Genomic DNA, 15743 nt, shown 5'->3' with positions numbered 1-15743 from the left:
ACAGTCTGACCTTGGGATCCGCCTCCCCACTGCCTCCTGAAAACACGAAGGTTCACATGAGATCTTACATGTGTCTTTCTGGTTCTGTTGTACATGAGAACATAGTCTCCGATATGCTTTTTTTAGTAGAAGCTGATTTAATGTAGTCATCTTTTCCTTCCTTTGGAATTATTTGAGTCAGAGATAGAGCTGCTTCGAGCCAAATGTGTGTCTGTCTAGCCGCTGGAGAAATCTGTAGCTGAATATTGGTTTGGTTGGGGGAGGGTCATTGCACGTCCTTGACACTTGTTCTTCTAGGACTAAAGCCCCACGTGATTCTGCTTTTTGTAAATGAACACCCATAAGCCTTTCACCTGCATTTTAATCTTTCTGAACTCTATTTTCCCTAATAAAAAATGAGGGTGTTAGGCCAGGTGACCTTCCCAGGGTTTTCCAGCTCAGAAGTTTTATGAGGCTTGCAGTCCTCTGTCCACAGGGGTTCCCAGGGAGGCCTGAGTCCTAGTACAGACTGGGGGTGAGAGTGGCCTTTGGGGTCACTGATGTGCAGGCAAGAAGGCCAGGTTTCAGGGAAGTGAAATCAGCTTTACAGAAGAAGAGCTGGATGCTAGGGCCTAACGTGTACACGCAGATCAAGCTCTTCACAGCACATCTTCCATTGCAGCACTTTCTAAAGTTGAATTTTTATGCTGTCGGTTGGTAACATACGTCTTTCGACATCACCTGTAAAAAAGAAGCACAGGCAAAAAAGGTCACATGTTTCCTTCTGTTTGCAAGCAAAATGCATTATTTTACAAAGTTGTTGTTTTATTAGCACCTCTAACGGGAACTCTGTTGAACAGAGATTATTCCTGCTTTCTCCTTAGTTTGTTTTCATTCTTGGAACTGCAGGAAGGGATGTGTAAAACAGAGGAAGCAGGAGGGGGGGTGAGTCCATGCTGGGAGCCTACGAAACCATAGCACACATTGACAGAGTTCACAGAAATTAGATAAAATGCTTTTGGAAAAACCTAGTGTGTCTAGCATTTTGAAAGAATTTCTAGAATTTCTAGAACAACAAGTTCATTTAGTCACGTGTTCCAGCGCCTTAGTTTGGAGCTCTTTTTGTTTGGCTTGGTGACTGTAGCTCACACCCACCCTCTCACAGGGCGACGGGCAGTTCTAGGCTGTGGGACCTCTGAGGGCCTTTCCATTTCCCTCGTGGGTCCTCACAGCCCCTTTGCACAGGCTTCCCCTGGGCGGTGCTCACATTTGAAATTCACACTTCAGCTGCTCTGCTTTCCTTCCACAAAGAGTAACCAATTAGAATTAAAAGCAAGTCATATTTTGTAAATTTATTACCCATTGAGGCAGAAAATGAGTTTTCTAAACTAGTGTTTGTAAACAGAATTATTTCCGCTCCCTCAAGATGCACATATGTAACCTCAGTCTTAAGTATGTTCCTTTGATTCTTCTTCATGATGGTGAAGCCAAAAAGTGGTTTCTCCAGCTGGCAGTGGTGTTGTGTGCAGAGTTATTTTGCATGAGATTCATTTTCCGAGCCTCAGTTTTCCTATTTTTAAAATGGGGCCAATAATACCTGCCTTATATAGGGCTCTTGCAAGGATGGAATGAGACATGATGTATTGAAAGCCGTTTGTAAACCGTAAGGTAAAATCCACGTGTAAAGTACGAAGGCCAGGGGATCCTGAGCAGGATGTATTCAGCTTAAGTTGCTGGTTTTGTTTTATTCTTGGTTAAACACAAAGACCAGAGTAGTCTTAGAATGCCCAGCAGAAAGTAGGGTGCAGCAGTGATGGGTAGAGTGGTGGCTGAGAGGTGGTGGTCTCCACGTACACTCGTGGGTGGGCTGGACGGAGCCAGGTGGGAGCTCAGGTCTGAAGGCGGGATTCAGGAGGGTGGGGAGGAGGGGAGCAAACTGAGGGCTGGACCCCCAGGCCATTTCTTCAGCCCAGGCCTTGGGGGACCAAAGAGTTTGTTAGACTTGACAGAGGTCTAGTTCTGCTCCCTTGGTTTTCTTTGTTGGGGCTTCTAGTAGCCTGGAAGTTTACTGTAATAGACTAGTGCTCTCTAAATGTTTTTGTAAAAATCACACCCTTTTTGATGGTACATTTATTCACTTACACTGTACCAACATATTGTATATATTGTATAATGCATTTGCTCATTTTTATTTACTTAATTTTTTTTGAGGCTGGAACAGACAAACTTTATTCAATGGCTAAAGAATGGAGAAACGGAACTTAGTTCTCAAATCAACTTCTCCATGCTCATTTTAAAAAATGAGATAAAAATGTAAAGTAGGTGAAAGGTGTAAAGATTTCTTCTTGCACGTCGACAGCTGTCCAATTATTGCTTTAGACATCCAGGCTAAGTGCGTCCAGGGAAGGGGCAGTTCCTGCCCTGTGTCTTCAGGGTCTCTGGGGCCCAGCCTTGGAGCGTGGCTTCTTGCAGCCAGGAGGGCTGTGGGCCCGCAGAGCTCAGTCACAACCGTCCCCCAAGGAGACACACCAGCCTGTGGCCTTGGCAGTGGCCCTGCTCTAACACCTGCCGCTGCTTCCCCGTCACACACCAGCTGAACTCAGAGCACGGAGCCCGCACACAAGGCTCTGGCAGCACCTTGAGGATTCTGAGAACGTGCCTAGCAAGCGCGTAGTAGTATCTAAATTCCTTCATTAACACCTGCCCACAGCAGGCACTATCTAGTGCAGAGAGAAAATATCTTAACTACTACCGCAAAACTGGTCCATTTTCCCAGTAACTAACATGTAAAAGCCTCGTCTTAGTGGGAACAGTACAAGGTACGATTATAAAGAAAGGAGACCAATGTTTGTCATATGGGTGAGTCTCTAAAACACGGACATGTTATCTTATAGGTGCCATTATCTTAATAATAACAGCGGGCGATACCGATTGAGGTAAGGACATCTGTTGTCTCATTTAATCTTCACGACAACCCTGTACGTGTAGGACCTATTCATCCATTCAACAGATACTTGAGTGTCTACTTGGTGATGGAGCTGCGAGGATACAGCGCACAAGAGGACAGCCCAGGTCCCCGAGCTCGTGCAGCTCACAGGGTAGTGGGGAGCCAGACATAGCAGAGTCATGACTGTGGTGAGTAAATCAGGTCCTGGGGTAGCTGCAGGCTGGGATGGGCTTCTCAGGAAATGCTTCCGGAAGGAAGGGACACTTGGGCTGAGACAGAAGTTGGGGGTGGGGTGACCTTTGGCGGGAAAAAGTCGAGGCTCCTGGACAGTCCTTTGTACATCATTTTTTTGTCCTGAGAGGCCATTTAGGTGGACTTGTTCCTTTCCCAGGTAGATCAGAAAACACCCGGAGGGCAGACTCTGTGACTAATTCCTTCTGACGTCCTTCACTGCACCCAGCATAAATCAGTCCCAGTAAAAGTTACTTGGCCTGAATTGGTACACGAATGGATAGAGAAAAGATGTGGAAGGCATTACACCTTCCCTGTGATGTTTTTGGGATGTCCGTCAACAAACGTTCATTGAATGTATCGTGTGTGTAGAGCATCTGTTAGGGGCTTTGAGATTAGGAGATAAAAACACACTCCAGCCCCTTGCCCTTTAAGAAGCTTGGAATCCGGTCTGTAGAGTGCACAAAATGAACACCCGAGCGTTCGAAACCGCTGGCAGAGCAGGTTGAGCAAGCCAGGGCACACCGGGTGCAGGCTGCCCCTGCCCCCCACACGATCCACGGACTTGCATTGGGTCAGGCTTCCCAAGAACTCGCTGCCCTGCTCTGGGTGGCCAGGCACGCAGGAGGCAAGGGAGAGTCAAGGGACCGGCAGCCGAGGGGCGTGTGCAGAGGAGAGGCAGCCCGAGACTACGGCTAGTGGAGGAGAAAGTTGCTGAGTGGTCTTTTTCTCTGATGGTCTCATGCAGAACCTCGGGATTTAGGTATGTGGTTTGCAGTGCACGAGTCTCCTGTCCTCTCACCCTACCTCTCTCCTCACGTGATATTTATTCGTTGGTCGAAGAACTGAACAGCTCAGAGCACTGCTGTCCGCGTGTGGCTCTCCGCGCAGGTCACGGGGAGCCACACTTTCCCTGCCTCGGCTGTGTCCACCGCATCCGGCAGAGATTTGCAGGCATAACATCATTAATAGCGACACGTATTTTTACAAGCTTTACCTCTTCAACACTCCACTCCGATATCCCCCATTGGAAATCATAGCTTCTTTAATGTCCTGCCGGCTGTGTGAAAAACAGGAATTTATGTAACAAGCCCTGCGCAGCAAACCTTTTCCTGTTCGGAAAAAAAATTTTTAATTGTTGGCAAAGTTAGGAGACAGCTCTGTTGCTCAAAGAGCGACCTGAAATGTCCTCTTAGGAAAATATGTAGCATAATGTTTTGATAAGTAAGGGATTGTTCTACATCCACTCCCCCCGCCCCCGCCTTTTTTTTTTTTTTTTTTTTGGTAAATCTAAATGGTAAGTCAGCGTATGTCCCATCCAAGCTAGTGAATGCTTCCTGAACTTTTTAAAGATTTCATCATGACAGATTCTGCAGTCTTGTTAGAAATGTCCCCCAGGGACTTCCCTGGTGGCGCAGTGGTTAAGAATCTGCCTGCCAATGCTAGGGACACGGGTTCGAGCCCTGGTCTGGGAAGACCCCACATGCCGCGGAGCAACTAAGCCCGTGAGCCACAACTGCTGAGCCTGCGCTCTAGAGCCCGCGAGCCACAACTACTGAGCCCATGTGCCATAACTACTGAAGCCTGCATGCCACAGCTACTGAGCCTGCGCTCTAGAGTCCGCGAGCCACAACTACTGAGCCCGTGAGCCACAACTACTGAGCCTGCGCTCTAGAGCCCACGAGCCACAACTACTGAAGCCCGCGCACCTAGACCCCATGCTCCGCAACAAGAGAAGCCATCACATTGAGAGGCCCGTGCACTGCAACGAAGAGTAGCCCCCGCTCACCGCAACTAGAGAAAGCCCATGCGCAGCAATGAAGACCCAACACAGCCAAAAAAAAAAGAGAGAAAGGAATGACTTCCAGGCAAAAATAAGATTAAAAAAATGTCCCCCAGTTGCAGTTGCAAATGATCTGATCTAATTATGTGAATCATAGAGCTGTGCCATCTCCTCCCCCAGGCAGTGCAGACAGCCAGGAAGCCACTATCTAGGAAGATCTTCCCCCTTTATCAGTTACTAAATGTGACAGGGACAGGAGTCAAGCTTCCTTTCCTCCAGAGATTTCATAGTCACTTATCTGTGTTGCTGTTGTGTTCAAAGAACAAAATAGTCATGATGGAATATTGGGAGCACACTGTGTGTGTGTGTGTGTGTGTGTGTGTGTGTGTGTGAGCGAGCGCGCGTGTGTGTAAGTAAAACCTTCCCATAGGCTCTGGGGAATCTTATGGGGATGTATTTCATTGGGGAATTGCAGTGCTCAGCCTCTTTTAGAGGGTTCTTGTATGTCCACAAAGTCCTCATAGCCGGTCTTGAGCTGGGGATAGATCTGTAGGTGAGAAGGAAGAGGAGAATCTTGGCAACAGAAGAAAACCCTCACTGCCATCCACTTACACACCTGCCCAGCGTCCAGCCTGGAAGTCCCATTCAGGGCCGTGGCTGACCCACACTCGCCTGGGCCTGGCAGAAGGGCTCGTCACATAGCCGCTGTGTTGCAATCCTTGGGTGGAGTGTAGTACAGAGGGTCAGAGGGCGTTCTGAAATGTGGATTTCTCAGCCGTGACTGTCCGGCCTCACTCTGACTTCTGCATCTCCTTTTAGAACGTGAGATTTTTTTTTCCTTTGTTTTCTGCCTCCTTTTAATGAGGAAAATGGTGAACTCATAGTCTGTGTTGAGCCCTGGCCTGCCCTGCTGTGTGCCAAGGCTTTGTTCTGGCGCAGTGATTGGCACTCAAGCATCTGCGTCCCACGGCGATGGCGTGAGGGTGTGGGTGTCGTGGCTGCATCCCGGGCGACCACAAATCCAGCCTGAGCCTTTCCGTGGTCGGGGAGGGGGGCCGCAGCGGTTCGGGGGGCTCGGTCGGCTGAGCCTTGCATTCAGTCGGCAGAGGAAGCCAGGGAAGTCTGGGGGCCACATAGCACACACAGCCCTGCTCCAGGTCCCCGTCCCTGGACTTGGGATCAGGGCCCTGATGATGGAGCCTCCTGCGTGCCCTGTCCTGTGCTGGGGCAAAAAAATCTATCAGAGAAGCTCCCTTCTCCTCGGGAGCCCCCTTTTCCTTGTCCACGCGTCCCAGAGGCTCTCCAGATGCTGTCAGTCTCGCCGTGTGTCCGTGTAGGCGGCAAATGTGCCATCCGAAGAGAATTTGCAGTAGTTCTAGGCGTGATGGAGTGGAAAGGGGTTCGATAGCACTTTGTTGTGGAGTGCTACTTGCGTAGCAAATCCAAGTGGTTTTAAAACCAGTTCCTGTAATTTCCCTGCAAAATAGAGCTATATAAAAGAAGGTGTTTATAATAATGCTCATTTAACTTTGTTCCCTGGTTAAATTAAGACACAGATACTGTTTTTAAGATGCGATACTGTTTTCCCTTTGCTGATTTGAGCTCTCACGTAGTGACTGTACAGGTTGAAATCTATACCGTAAACTCTTTCAAAACTTGACTTGTCTTCCATGTGATACGTGTCTGTATTGAATAGTGGGTTTTCCAATTGGAGGAGTATTGTATTTCTAACATGGTGCTTTGCTTTACAGAATTCAATTCGCCATAATCTGTCCCTACACAGCAAGTTTATTCGAGTGCAGAATGAAGGAACTGGAAAAAGCTCCTGGTGGATGCTTAATCCAGAGGGAGGCAAGAGTGGGAAATCCCCCAGGAGAAGAGCCGCTTCCATGGACAACAACAGTAAATTTGCTAAGAGCCGAGGCCGAGCTGCCAAGAAAAAAGCATCCCTCCAATCTGGCCAGGAGGGTGCTGGGGACAGCCCAGGCTCTCAGTTTTCTAAGTGGCCTGCAAGCCCTGGCTCTCACAGCAATGACGACTTTGATAACTGGAGTACATTTCGCCCTCGAACTAGCTCGAATGCTAGTACTATCAGTGGGAGGCTTTCTCCCATCATGACCGAGCAGGACGACCTCGGGGACGGGGACGTGCACTCTCTGGTGTACCCGCCGTCGGCTGCAAAGATGGCCTCCACTCTGCCCAGTCTGTCTGAGATCAGCAGTCCTGAGAACATGGAAAACCTTTTGGATAATCTCAACCTTCTCTCATCACCAACGTCATTAACTGTTTCAACCCAGTCTTCGCCGGGCACCATGATGCAGCAGACGCCATGCTACTCGTTTGCGCCGCCAAACACCAGTCTGAATTCACCCAGCCCAAACTACCAAAAATACACGTACGGCCAGTCCAGCATGAGCCCTTTGCCCCAGATGCCTATGCAAACGCTTCAGGACAGCAAATCGAGTTATGGAGGCATGAGTCAGTATAACTGTGCACCGGGACTCTTGAAGGAGTTACTTACTTCCGACTCTCCTCCCCACAATGACATTCTGACACCAGTTGACCCTGGGGTGGCTCAACCCAGCAGCCGAGTCCTTGGCCAGAATGTGTTGATGGGCCCTAATTCGGTCATGCCAGCCTATGGCAGCCAGGCATCTCATAGCAAAATGATGAACCCCAGCTCCCACACCCACCCTGGACACGCTCAGTCGACGTCCGCGGTTAATGGGCGTGCCTTGCCCCACGCGGTGAGCACCATGCCCCACACCTCGGGTCTGAGCCGCTTGGCCCCAGTGAAGACAGCTTTACAAGTGCCTCTGCCCCACCCCATGCAGATGAATGCCCTGGGGGGCTACTCCTCCGTGAGCAGCTGCAACGGCTACGGCAGGATGGGCATTCTCCACCAGGAGAAGCTCCCCAGTGACTTGGACGGCATGTTTATCGAGCGCTTGGACTGTGACATGGAGTCCATCATCCGGAATGACCTCATGGATGGAGATACGTTGGATTTTAACTTTGACAATGTGTTGCCCAACCAAAGCTTCCCACACAGTGTCAAGACGACGACACACAGCTGGGTGTCAGGCTGAGAGCGAGCGAGTGAGCAGGTAAGAGCACCCTGATACCAAAAGGCCTTCTGAAAACAGGACTTAAAAGAGAGGAAACCCAGTACCTTGCCTTGTATCTTCCATGGTCGGGGAGTTTTGGATGGCAGCTGGCCGCCCCTTGCCGAGAGGCATCTTTTATCATTCATCCTCCACCCCTTTTGCAGCTTATAAATTTTCCTCTGGAGCTTAAACATAAGGAAGCTTTTCCTCTAACTGCTTTAGAGAGTTTCTTTCGACAGTTAGACTAGATGGCTGCATCTTTAGTAACTCTTCAATAAGTGAATGCATTTGATACAAATCAAACGCTGAAGGGTTTTTTGAAGTGGAATTTTCTCCCACTGAGTGATTTCAGAGCTGTTTGAGAAAGTCCAGCCCCCCTGCAGTTTGTCTGTCACCCTAATATGTTGAGTTGAGTTGATTTTAATTTGGCTGTACATTCAATGAGTGTGTGTGTGTATGTGTTTTCTTTCCTAGGCTACACTTAAAAGTACTTCAGATTGTCTGACAGCAGGAACTGAGAGAAGCAGTCCAAAGATGTCCTTCACCCTACCTTTTCGTTTTCTTGATTAAAAAAAAAAGAAAAAAAGTGTTTCTTTTTTCCTTTCGTCAGACTTGGCAGCGAAGACACTTTTCCTGTACAGGATGTTTGCCCGATGTTTGCAGGTTACGTGCTGCTGTAGATAAGGACTGTGCCATTGGAAATTTCATTACAATGAAGTGCCAAACTCACTACACCATAAAATTGCAGAAAAGACTTTTGGATCCTGGTGTGCTTTCAAGTTTTTGTATATAAGCCGTAGCTACAGAGTTGTATTTGTGTGCATTTTTGTTTTTTTAAATATTCATTTGGTCCAAGGAAAGTTTCTACTCTTTTTGTAATACTGTGATGGTCTCATGTCCTTGATAAGTTAAACTTCTGTTTGTACGACCTGTATTCTGCTGAACTGATGAATGACAAAGAACCAAGCTCTCCATTCTGCACCTCCTTGAACAGCTCTGGACCTGTTCACATTGCCACATAATTCACAGGAGAACCAATAGCCTATTGTCCATCTGCTGGATTAATGGACTTATCAAAACTCTTTTGGAAAAAAAAAAAGAATAGAAAATAGGTTAAACGCCAGCCTTGTACACGTCTTTTCTATTTTTTTGTTTGTTTTGTTTGTTTGTTTATTTTGTTATTTGCAAATTTGTACAAACACTTAAATGGTTCTAATTTCCAGATGAATGATTTTTGATGTTATTGTTGGGACTTGAGATCATTTTTGGAATAGATATTGAACTGTAATGTTTTCTTAAAACTAGAGTCTACTTTGTTACATAGTCTGCTTGTAAATTTGTGGAATCCCAGATATTTGAAGCAGCATCCGTAATTTTCATTTTGTATATCTAACTGGATTAGTACTAATTTTATACGTGCTTAACTGGTTTGTACACTTTGGGATGCTACTTGGTGATGTTTCTGACTAATCTTACAATCATTGTAATTAGTACTTGCACACTCAACATTTCTGGCCCTATCTTGGCAGGAGAGTGCTGTATAGTTATGAACATTTTGTGTTTCACGTTTAGGAGAACTTGATATGTTTTTATGTATGTGTTTTTAAAAAATTCCATCCGCTTCTACTATCCTGTGAATTAAGCATAGCACCCAGCATCGACTCTTCTGATGGATGCCTGTATTCTCTTTGTTTCCAATACTCCTGGCGGGGGGCCTCGTAATATTTGTAGATCAGAAGGGGAGATCCACATCTAAAACAGTGCTCCTTTCTCAAGCTGGGGGTTTGATCAACTTAACCTTTTTGAGCTGAGCTTCAGCAAAAGTTTTCCCTCGTTAATACTGTGCTCTTCCTGGTCTAGGTGGAGGTTGGTTTTGTAGCTCTGCCTTGAAGAATTAGGTCCACACTCATGCTTCATCCCTCTTTCCCTCTGTCCTTGGGCTACTTGGCACACTGTGGAAGGCTAAGTCGGAGCAGGGAATTTTTAAGTGGCACTTGAGTGATTTTTATAATGTTTTGTGTTCATGAGTGCAGATGGCTACCAAATGGAATAGAACTTGTTTAAAAATTGGGGCAATGGGGCTTCCCTGGTGGCGCAGTGGTTGAGAGTCCGCCTGCTGATGCAGGGGACGCGGGTTCCTGTCCTGGTCCGGGAGGATCCCACATGCCGCAGAGCGGCTGGGCCCGTGAGCCATGGCCGCTGGGCCTGCGCGTCCGGAGCCTGTGCTCTGCAGCGGGAGAGGCCACAGCAGTGAGAGAGGCCCACGTACCGCACACACACAAAAAAAAAAAAAAAAAAAAAAAATTGGGGCAATGAATTTGAAAACCAGCAAACCAGCTGTAAGTGGTATATTTTAATTTATTTTAAAAAGCCTTAGCGTAAGTTAAGAATTGGAGAGTTTCTTCTGCCTTTAGCAACCCCAATTATAATTCTGATCATTATGTTGTAATACTGATATTTTCCAATTACCTGTACTGATAGACCAAGTTAATTGGCTTTGCGTGCCATTTAATCCATCAGTGTGTTCAAGTCATGTGGAACGCCCAGAATCCACACAATAAAAGGAACAGGTGCACAAAACCGTTCCTCTGGCCTTCTTGAGAAGGCTCTGATTTCTGTGAACCCAGCCCACTTCACACTTGCTGTGTCTTGCCTGTGAGTTGCGTCTCTGTTGGCTTGGTTTTTCCTCCGTGTTTAACAAGAACACAGGTGTGCTGATGGCGCTCTCCTCCAGGAGACAGGCTCTACTGTAAGCTCCCACAGTGACTTCTGTGCTTCTGAAGATTCACTAAACAGCCGCCTCTCTAGCCATCTTCATTGTTGGCCACTCCAAAGTAAGTCTGGTCATAGAAAGCCTAGTTCTTCTGAGCAGTGCCTCCTGCACGCGTGCTAGAGCTCGCTGGAGCCAGAGTACTCGTGTTCCCCTCTGGGTCCACCTGCCACCACTCCCCGCCTCCCAGGCATCACACGGTGAGACTCCCCACCGCCTTCTTCATTGAAGAGGCAACCGTAGCTACAAATCACTGTTAAAATCTTACTACTTCGTAGAGTGACTTTTAAAAAGATGTTGCTTCCTCTTGAGTCTGTGTAAATATCTTTTTTTTTTCCTTCAAATTTTTCTTTGTGTTGAAATTCTAACAGGAATCCTGGGTAGCTCTCCGGGGTACAGTGAAGTCCAGTGAAAGGCACCTTGTCTATTTTGAAAACAAACATTATGTGACCTCTAGTAATTCTTTTTCTGTAAGAATACTGACTTTCTGGAGTAATGAGTATATCAGTTATTGTACATGATTGCTTTGTGAAATGTGCAAATGATATCACCTATGCAGCCTTGTTTGATTTATTTCCTCTGGTTTGTACTGTTATTAAAAGCATATTGTATTATAGAGCTATTCAGATATTTTAAATATAAAGTATTGTTTCCGTAATATAGACGTATGGAATATATTTAGGTCATAGATGTGTTACTTGGAAAGTTCTGCTTTGACAAACTGACAAAGTCTAAATTAATTAGCAAATGTTGTACCCCAGTGAGCAGTAAATCAGTGAAACATCCCCAAAAGAGGAGAAAAACACTTAAAATGGAAACAGTTCCCCCAAAATATGCGATTTGGACTCGTTCAGCTGCTGGATATATGTTACCAGTCCTCCCCTCCCACCCACCATTCCCCAACCCCCAACTGGAAATTCTTACATTCAGCTCCTAAGAGTTCTTAATTTATAACTGACTTTTAAACAAGAAGTTTCTCTTGTGGTTTTAGTTTGGGAGTAACCATTCAGTAAAAGTTGCAGTGTGGTTTATGCAAACAGAACAGCCTAGCATTACTCTTGGCCTCCTCCCTGACGGGGGCGGGGGGCTGACAGCCTGGCGGCGTGGCCAGGTGCGGCCACGTCCATCCCGTCGGGACGCAGTCACTCCCGCCCACATTTCGCTACTCGAGTTTAGTACCAGGTTCCACGTTCCCGTTCCCATACTCTCTGAGAAGTGCCTGATGATGCTGATGTACTTACACAAGAACAATCTTTGCTGTTACTGTATAAAGCCATAAATGTACATAAATTATGTTTAAATGGTTTGGTGTCATTCTTTTCTAGTTGTGCAGAATAAGCTCTTTATTAGGTTTATGGGGGGGGTGTTTTTCTGTTTTTTCATGTTTCGCTCTCACATGAGTTAAAACCTTGTCAGCCACAGTGCCATGGTTTATTCAAATCTGGTATTTCTTTGGGGGGGGTGGAAACAGTCCCTCTGGGACCACACGATAGTCCCCAAGAATTGAAGAGCAAGTAGACTCCCTGGTAACAAACCACCCTGGAGCACTTCATCCGTGGAACGTCTGACACTACGTCTGCCACAGAAATGACCAGGCATATGAGATCTCGTGTTGGAATAGGTGGAGCTGAAGGTAGAAACACCTGAAGGGCAGGCCGGGGAGGGCCCTGGCTAGGAGGTCAGCGAGCAGGCGTGGGTGGTGTGGTGGGAGCAGTGGCTTCCCAAGGCCACATGAAGGGCGCGCTGTGCCTTCCACTCAGTGTCTGCAGATGGAGGTTTCTTTGTTCGCTTTTTTTCAGAAAATGCCCGAGGAATGAGCTGGGATTAGATTAATGATGGTTAAATCCAGGATTAAAACCAGGATTAAGTCCCGTCTCTCCATGCTTCTGACTCTTTTGCTAGGCAAGGGAACGTCCAGATGAGTTGGAGTAGGAAAAGGGAAATAGGTCATTCTAATGTTTGTCTGTTTAGACACTGGAAGATCAGTCCAGCTTCCAGGGTTTTTGTTTTTCGTTTTTTCCTTCCTTCCTTTCAGCAATGGAACCCTTGCTTTAAAAGACACGATAGTCAGAAGCCCAGAGTGTGGAACAGATAAAAGCATCTACCCCCAGACCTGGGTCTTGTGCATAGATCACTTTGAAAAGTGATCTAGTCCAAATGCAGGAAAACGCCTTGATTGCACCACCAGAACTCAAACCAGCAGGCTCCTTTCAAAATCCTCTGTACATATACCTAAAATCACGCACCTGGTGTCATTCATTAAGACCAGTTCCCACGTTTTAACATCAGTTGATGAGAGGAAGCAACACAGTGGGAGGCGACAGATCCCATGGTTGGAGCTTGATGGTTAACGTGGAGGGAGAAACTTCCTTCCTCGGACAGTATCTAGGCCCCTGCTGTGACCAGAGACTGACGGACTGTTTCTTGACCTGTGGACCTGCCACGCTGAAGGACTTTGCCTTGGCTATTGTTTCTCCACGTTGGGGCTGACCTACTGTAACGATGGTGCTGGTTAAACTTACACCCGTTGGTGTGGTTAGGTAGGTGGAAGGCTGTTCCAAGAGACGTATTGCACTAAGTGGCAGTAGTCACTGTCACGTAGACATTGAACCTTGTATCATCTGTTAGTGTTCCTCGTGGGTCATGAGCCTGCAGCCAGGCTGGGCCGTGACCTCTACAATGAGAGCGTGTTCACGTTAGGTTTCCTTATTCTCATTTATTATTTCGTGTAGAAAATTACCCTGGTGATCACATGGATACATGGTCTCTAGGATGTTTTCCAGTTTAAGTAACTGGAAAAATGAGTGAAGTTAGTGTGGAATGGAAAGGGAGGTCTGTGCTGGCATGAAAGAATGAGGAAGGCAGGTAGTCCTGGGCGGTGGTGGGTAATCCGGATGTGAGACGGAGACAGCCGAGGTACAAGCTGCAGGTGAGGGGCAGGCCTTTGGATCCTTTGACCAGAGGAAGCTGCAGAGTGGCATTGGGCATCTAGAGGTTCAAGAGAGAACTTCTAGTTTTGCAGGTGGCTGGGAGAGGAGGCTTTCTATGCAGATCCCAGGCTTCGCCAACATGGCTGTGAGAGGGAGAAGCTGCATCCTTGAGAAGGCATTCACCTGTTAAGGAGAAAAAAACGAGATGGAGGCCAACTTTCTTAGGCCAACTTTCCTCAGCTTGACTGGTAGCAGGATACTGTTTTCAACCCTACTGCCCATGAACTCAAAGGCACAGTTGAAACTTCTTGGCATTAGTACTTTTATCACGTTCATGTCTTCGAAAAGTGAAAGTCTTGTTTGCACTGGCGGCCACTGGTGGAAAGTAGAGATTTACATCCTCCAGGAAGAAAGAGGGCAACTTTTGGGGGGCTTGTTAGTCATTCTTCACATTTCCTTCCACGAGCTCCAATCCCTGACAAGCAACTTTCAGAGTGCCCATAAAACTTAAAATTGCCTAAGATGGTAACCCACTTGCTGGAGTTTCTGCAAACCCACTCTGGGGATTGTAACGTTACTAAAATTGCTGCTCCAGTGAGGTGATCTTAGCTGCTTAGAACAGAGCTCACAGTGGGCCATTTTAACACAGATTTCTCTCTCTGGTGAATTGGGATAGAGGACGGTCTGCTTTGCACTTTGGTTGCAAACTGGTTCGAGAACAAACCAGAGATGCCCCCGGCTTAGTCTGTGCTGCTGGCAGGGACACTCGGAGTCTTTGCAGAGCAGTGAGCTTCCCTGATGCGTGGGCAGTGATTTCCCCACAGATGAGGTAAGTTGAGGATACCTTCTACGTGCCTCACTGGTTTGATGTGAGGATTGGAGGATGAGGTAATGTCTGCACATGACTTCCCCTGTCAGGGGAAAAGCCTCAACTTAGGAGTTGGTGTCAGCATAGGTAATGGTAGGCCTTGGAGATTGGTTTCCTTAGTGGGGCTTCTGGACAGTCAGCATTTCCCCGCAGGGTAAGTGGAAGAGCTGCTTGGCTCATTTCCATGGTTTTTCTGCATTCCCATTTGCAGGCCTCCATGTCTTACACAGGGGAGTGGATAGACATTTTACCAGACCCAAACTCCAGGAGAGTCCATAACCTCTCCTTGGTAACTCTAGAAGCACTTAGTAAGTTGCAAACCCATTATGTGCCCAATACAAACTAGGCGAGATACTTGTTTCCCAAGAACAAGTGGACCTATATTGAGAAAATTGAGAGACATTTGTAGACTATTTGACCTCAACCTCACCCTACTCATGTTCACCCAGAGGCTATGGAGGACGTCAGCGCCATGTGCCCTTATAGGCTAACTTGTAAGATAGGGAATGAGGAGAGGAGAGGGCTAGGCCGAGGATGAGGAGGCCTCGTGGTGTGCTGGAGCCCGATCGCCCATTTCACAGGAGCTGATGCTTAAGTGTGCAGGAATTTTGTGAGCCGATTTCGGGTAGCACCATTATTTGCAATTAACTTAGATAAACTTACTAAGTTACATTTAAAAACAAAGGCAGTAAATACTCAAAACTCATCATGTCCTCGTGAGCTACAGAGTCGTGAGCTACAGGTGGGGCTCTTGTCTGCCCTTGAAGTAAATATTTGCCCTGGTTGTATCTTATGATGGGGATGCTCCCACTGCTGGTGCTGAAGCTGAGCAAAGTTTCAGTTTCATAAATAGAGTTTGAACGAGGGTGGGAAATGGCTTAACAATAAATCGTATCAGTTGTTTGTATTTTTTTGGCGGGGGGCCGTGCTGCACAGCTCGTGGGATCTTAGTTCCCGACCAGAGATCGAACCTGGGCCCTCGGCAGTGAGAGCGCGGAGTCTTACCACTGGACCGCCAGGGAAGTCCCATGTCAGTTAAATTTATTGAGAAAACAAATTTATTAAGAAAAGAGTTAGTGGATTGGGATGCAAGTCCCTTTGTCAAATCCTGGCTAAATTGCCATCACC

The 15743-nt window shown here is 47.0% G+C and overlaps 1 protein-coding gene across 1 annotated transcript in view; it reads left to right on the top strand.

Annotated features, from left to right (window-relative positions):
* FOXO1 (forkhead box O1) overlaps window positions 1-12110 on the top strand; it is a 92762-nt gene extending 80652 nt beyond the window's left edge. Inside the window, exons 2-3 of the mRNA XM_060080021.1 lie at window positions 6692-8047; window positions 8522-12110. Of these exons, the coding sequence (XP_059936004.1) occupies window positions 6692-8029 (1338 nt within the window). The 3' untranslated portion in view covers window positions 8030-8047; window positions 8522-12110. The remainder of the gene's footprint in view (window positions 1-6691; window positions 8048-8521) is intronic.
* Window positions 12111-15743: the final 3633 nt, after the last annotated feature.

Source organism: Mesoplodon densirostris, chromosome 17, assembly GCF_025265405.1.
Source record: "Mesoplodon densirostris isolate mMesDen1 chromosome 17, mMesDen1 primary haplotype, whole genome shotgun sequence".
In the NCBI taxonomy this organism is placed as follows: Eukaryota; Metazoa; Chordata; class Mammalia; order Artiodactyla; family Ziphiidae; genus Mesoplodon; species Mesoplodon densirostris.
The sequence above is the reverse complement of the archived record's forward strand: the minus strand, read 5'-3'. Positions and strand labels throughout refer to the sequence as shown.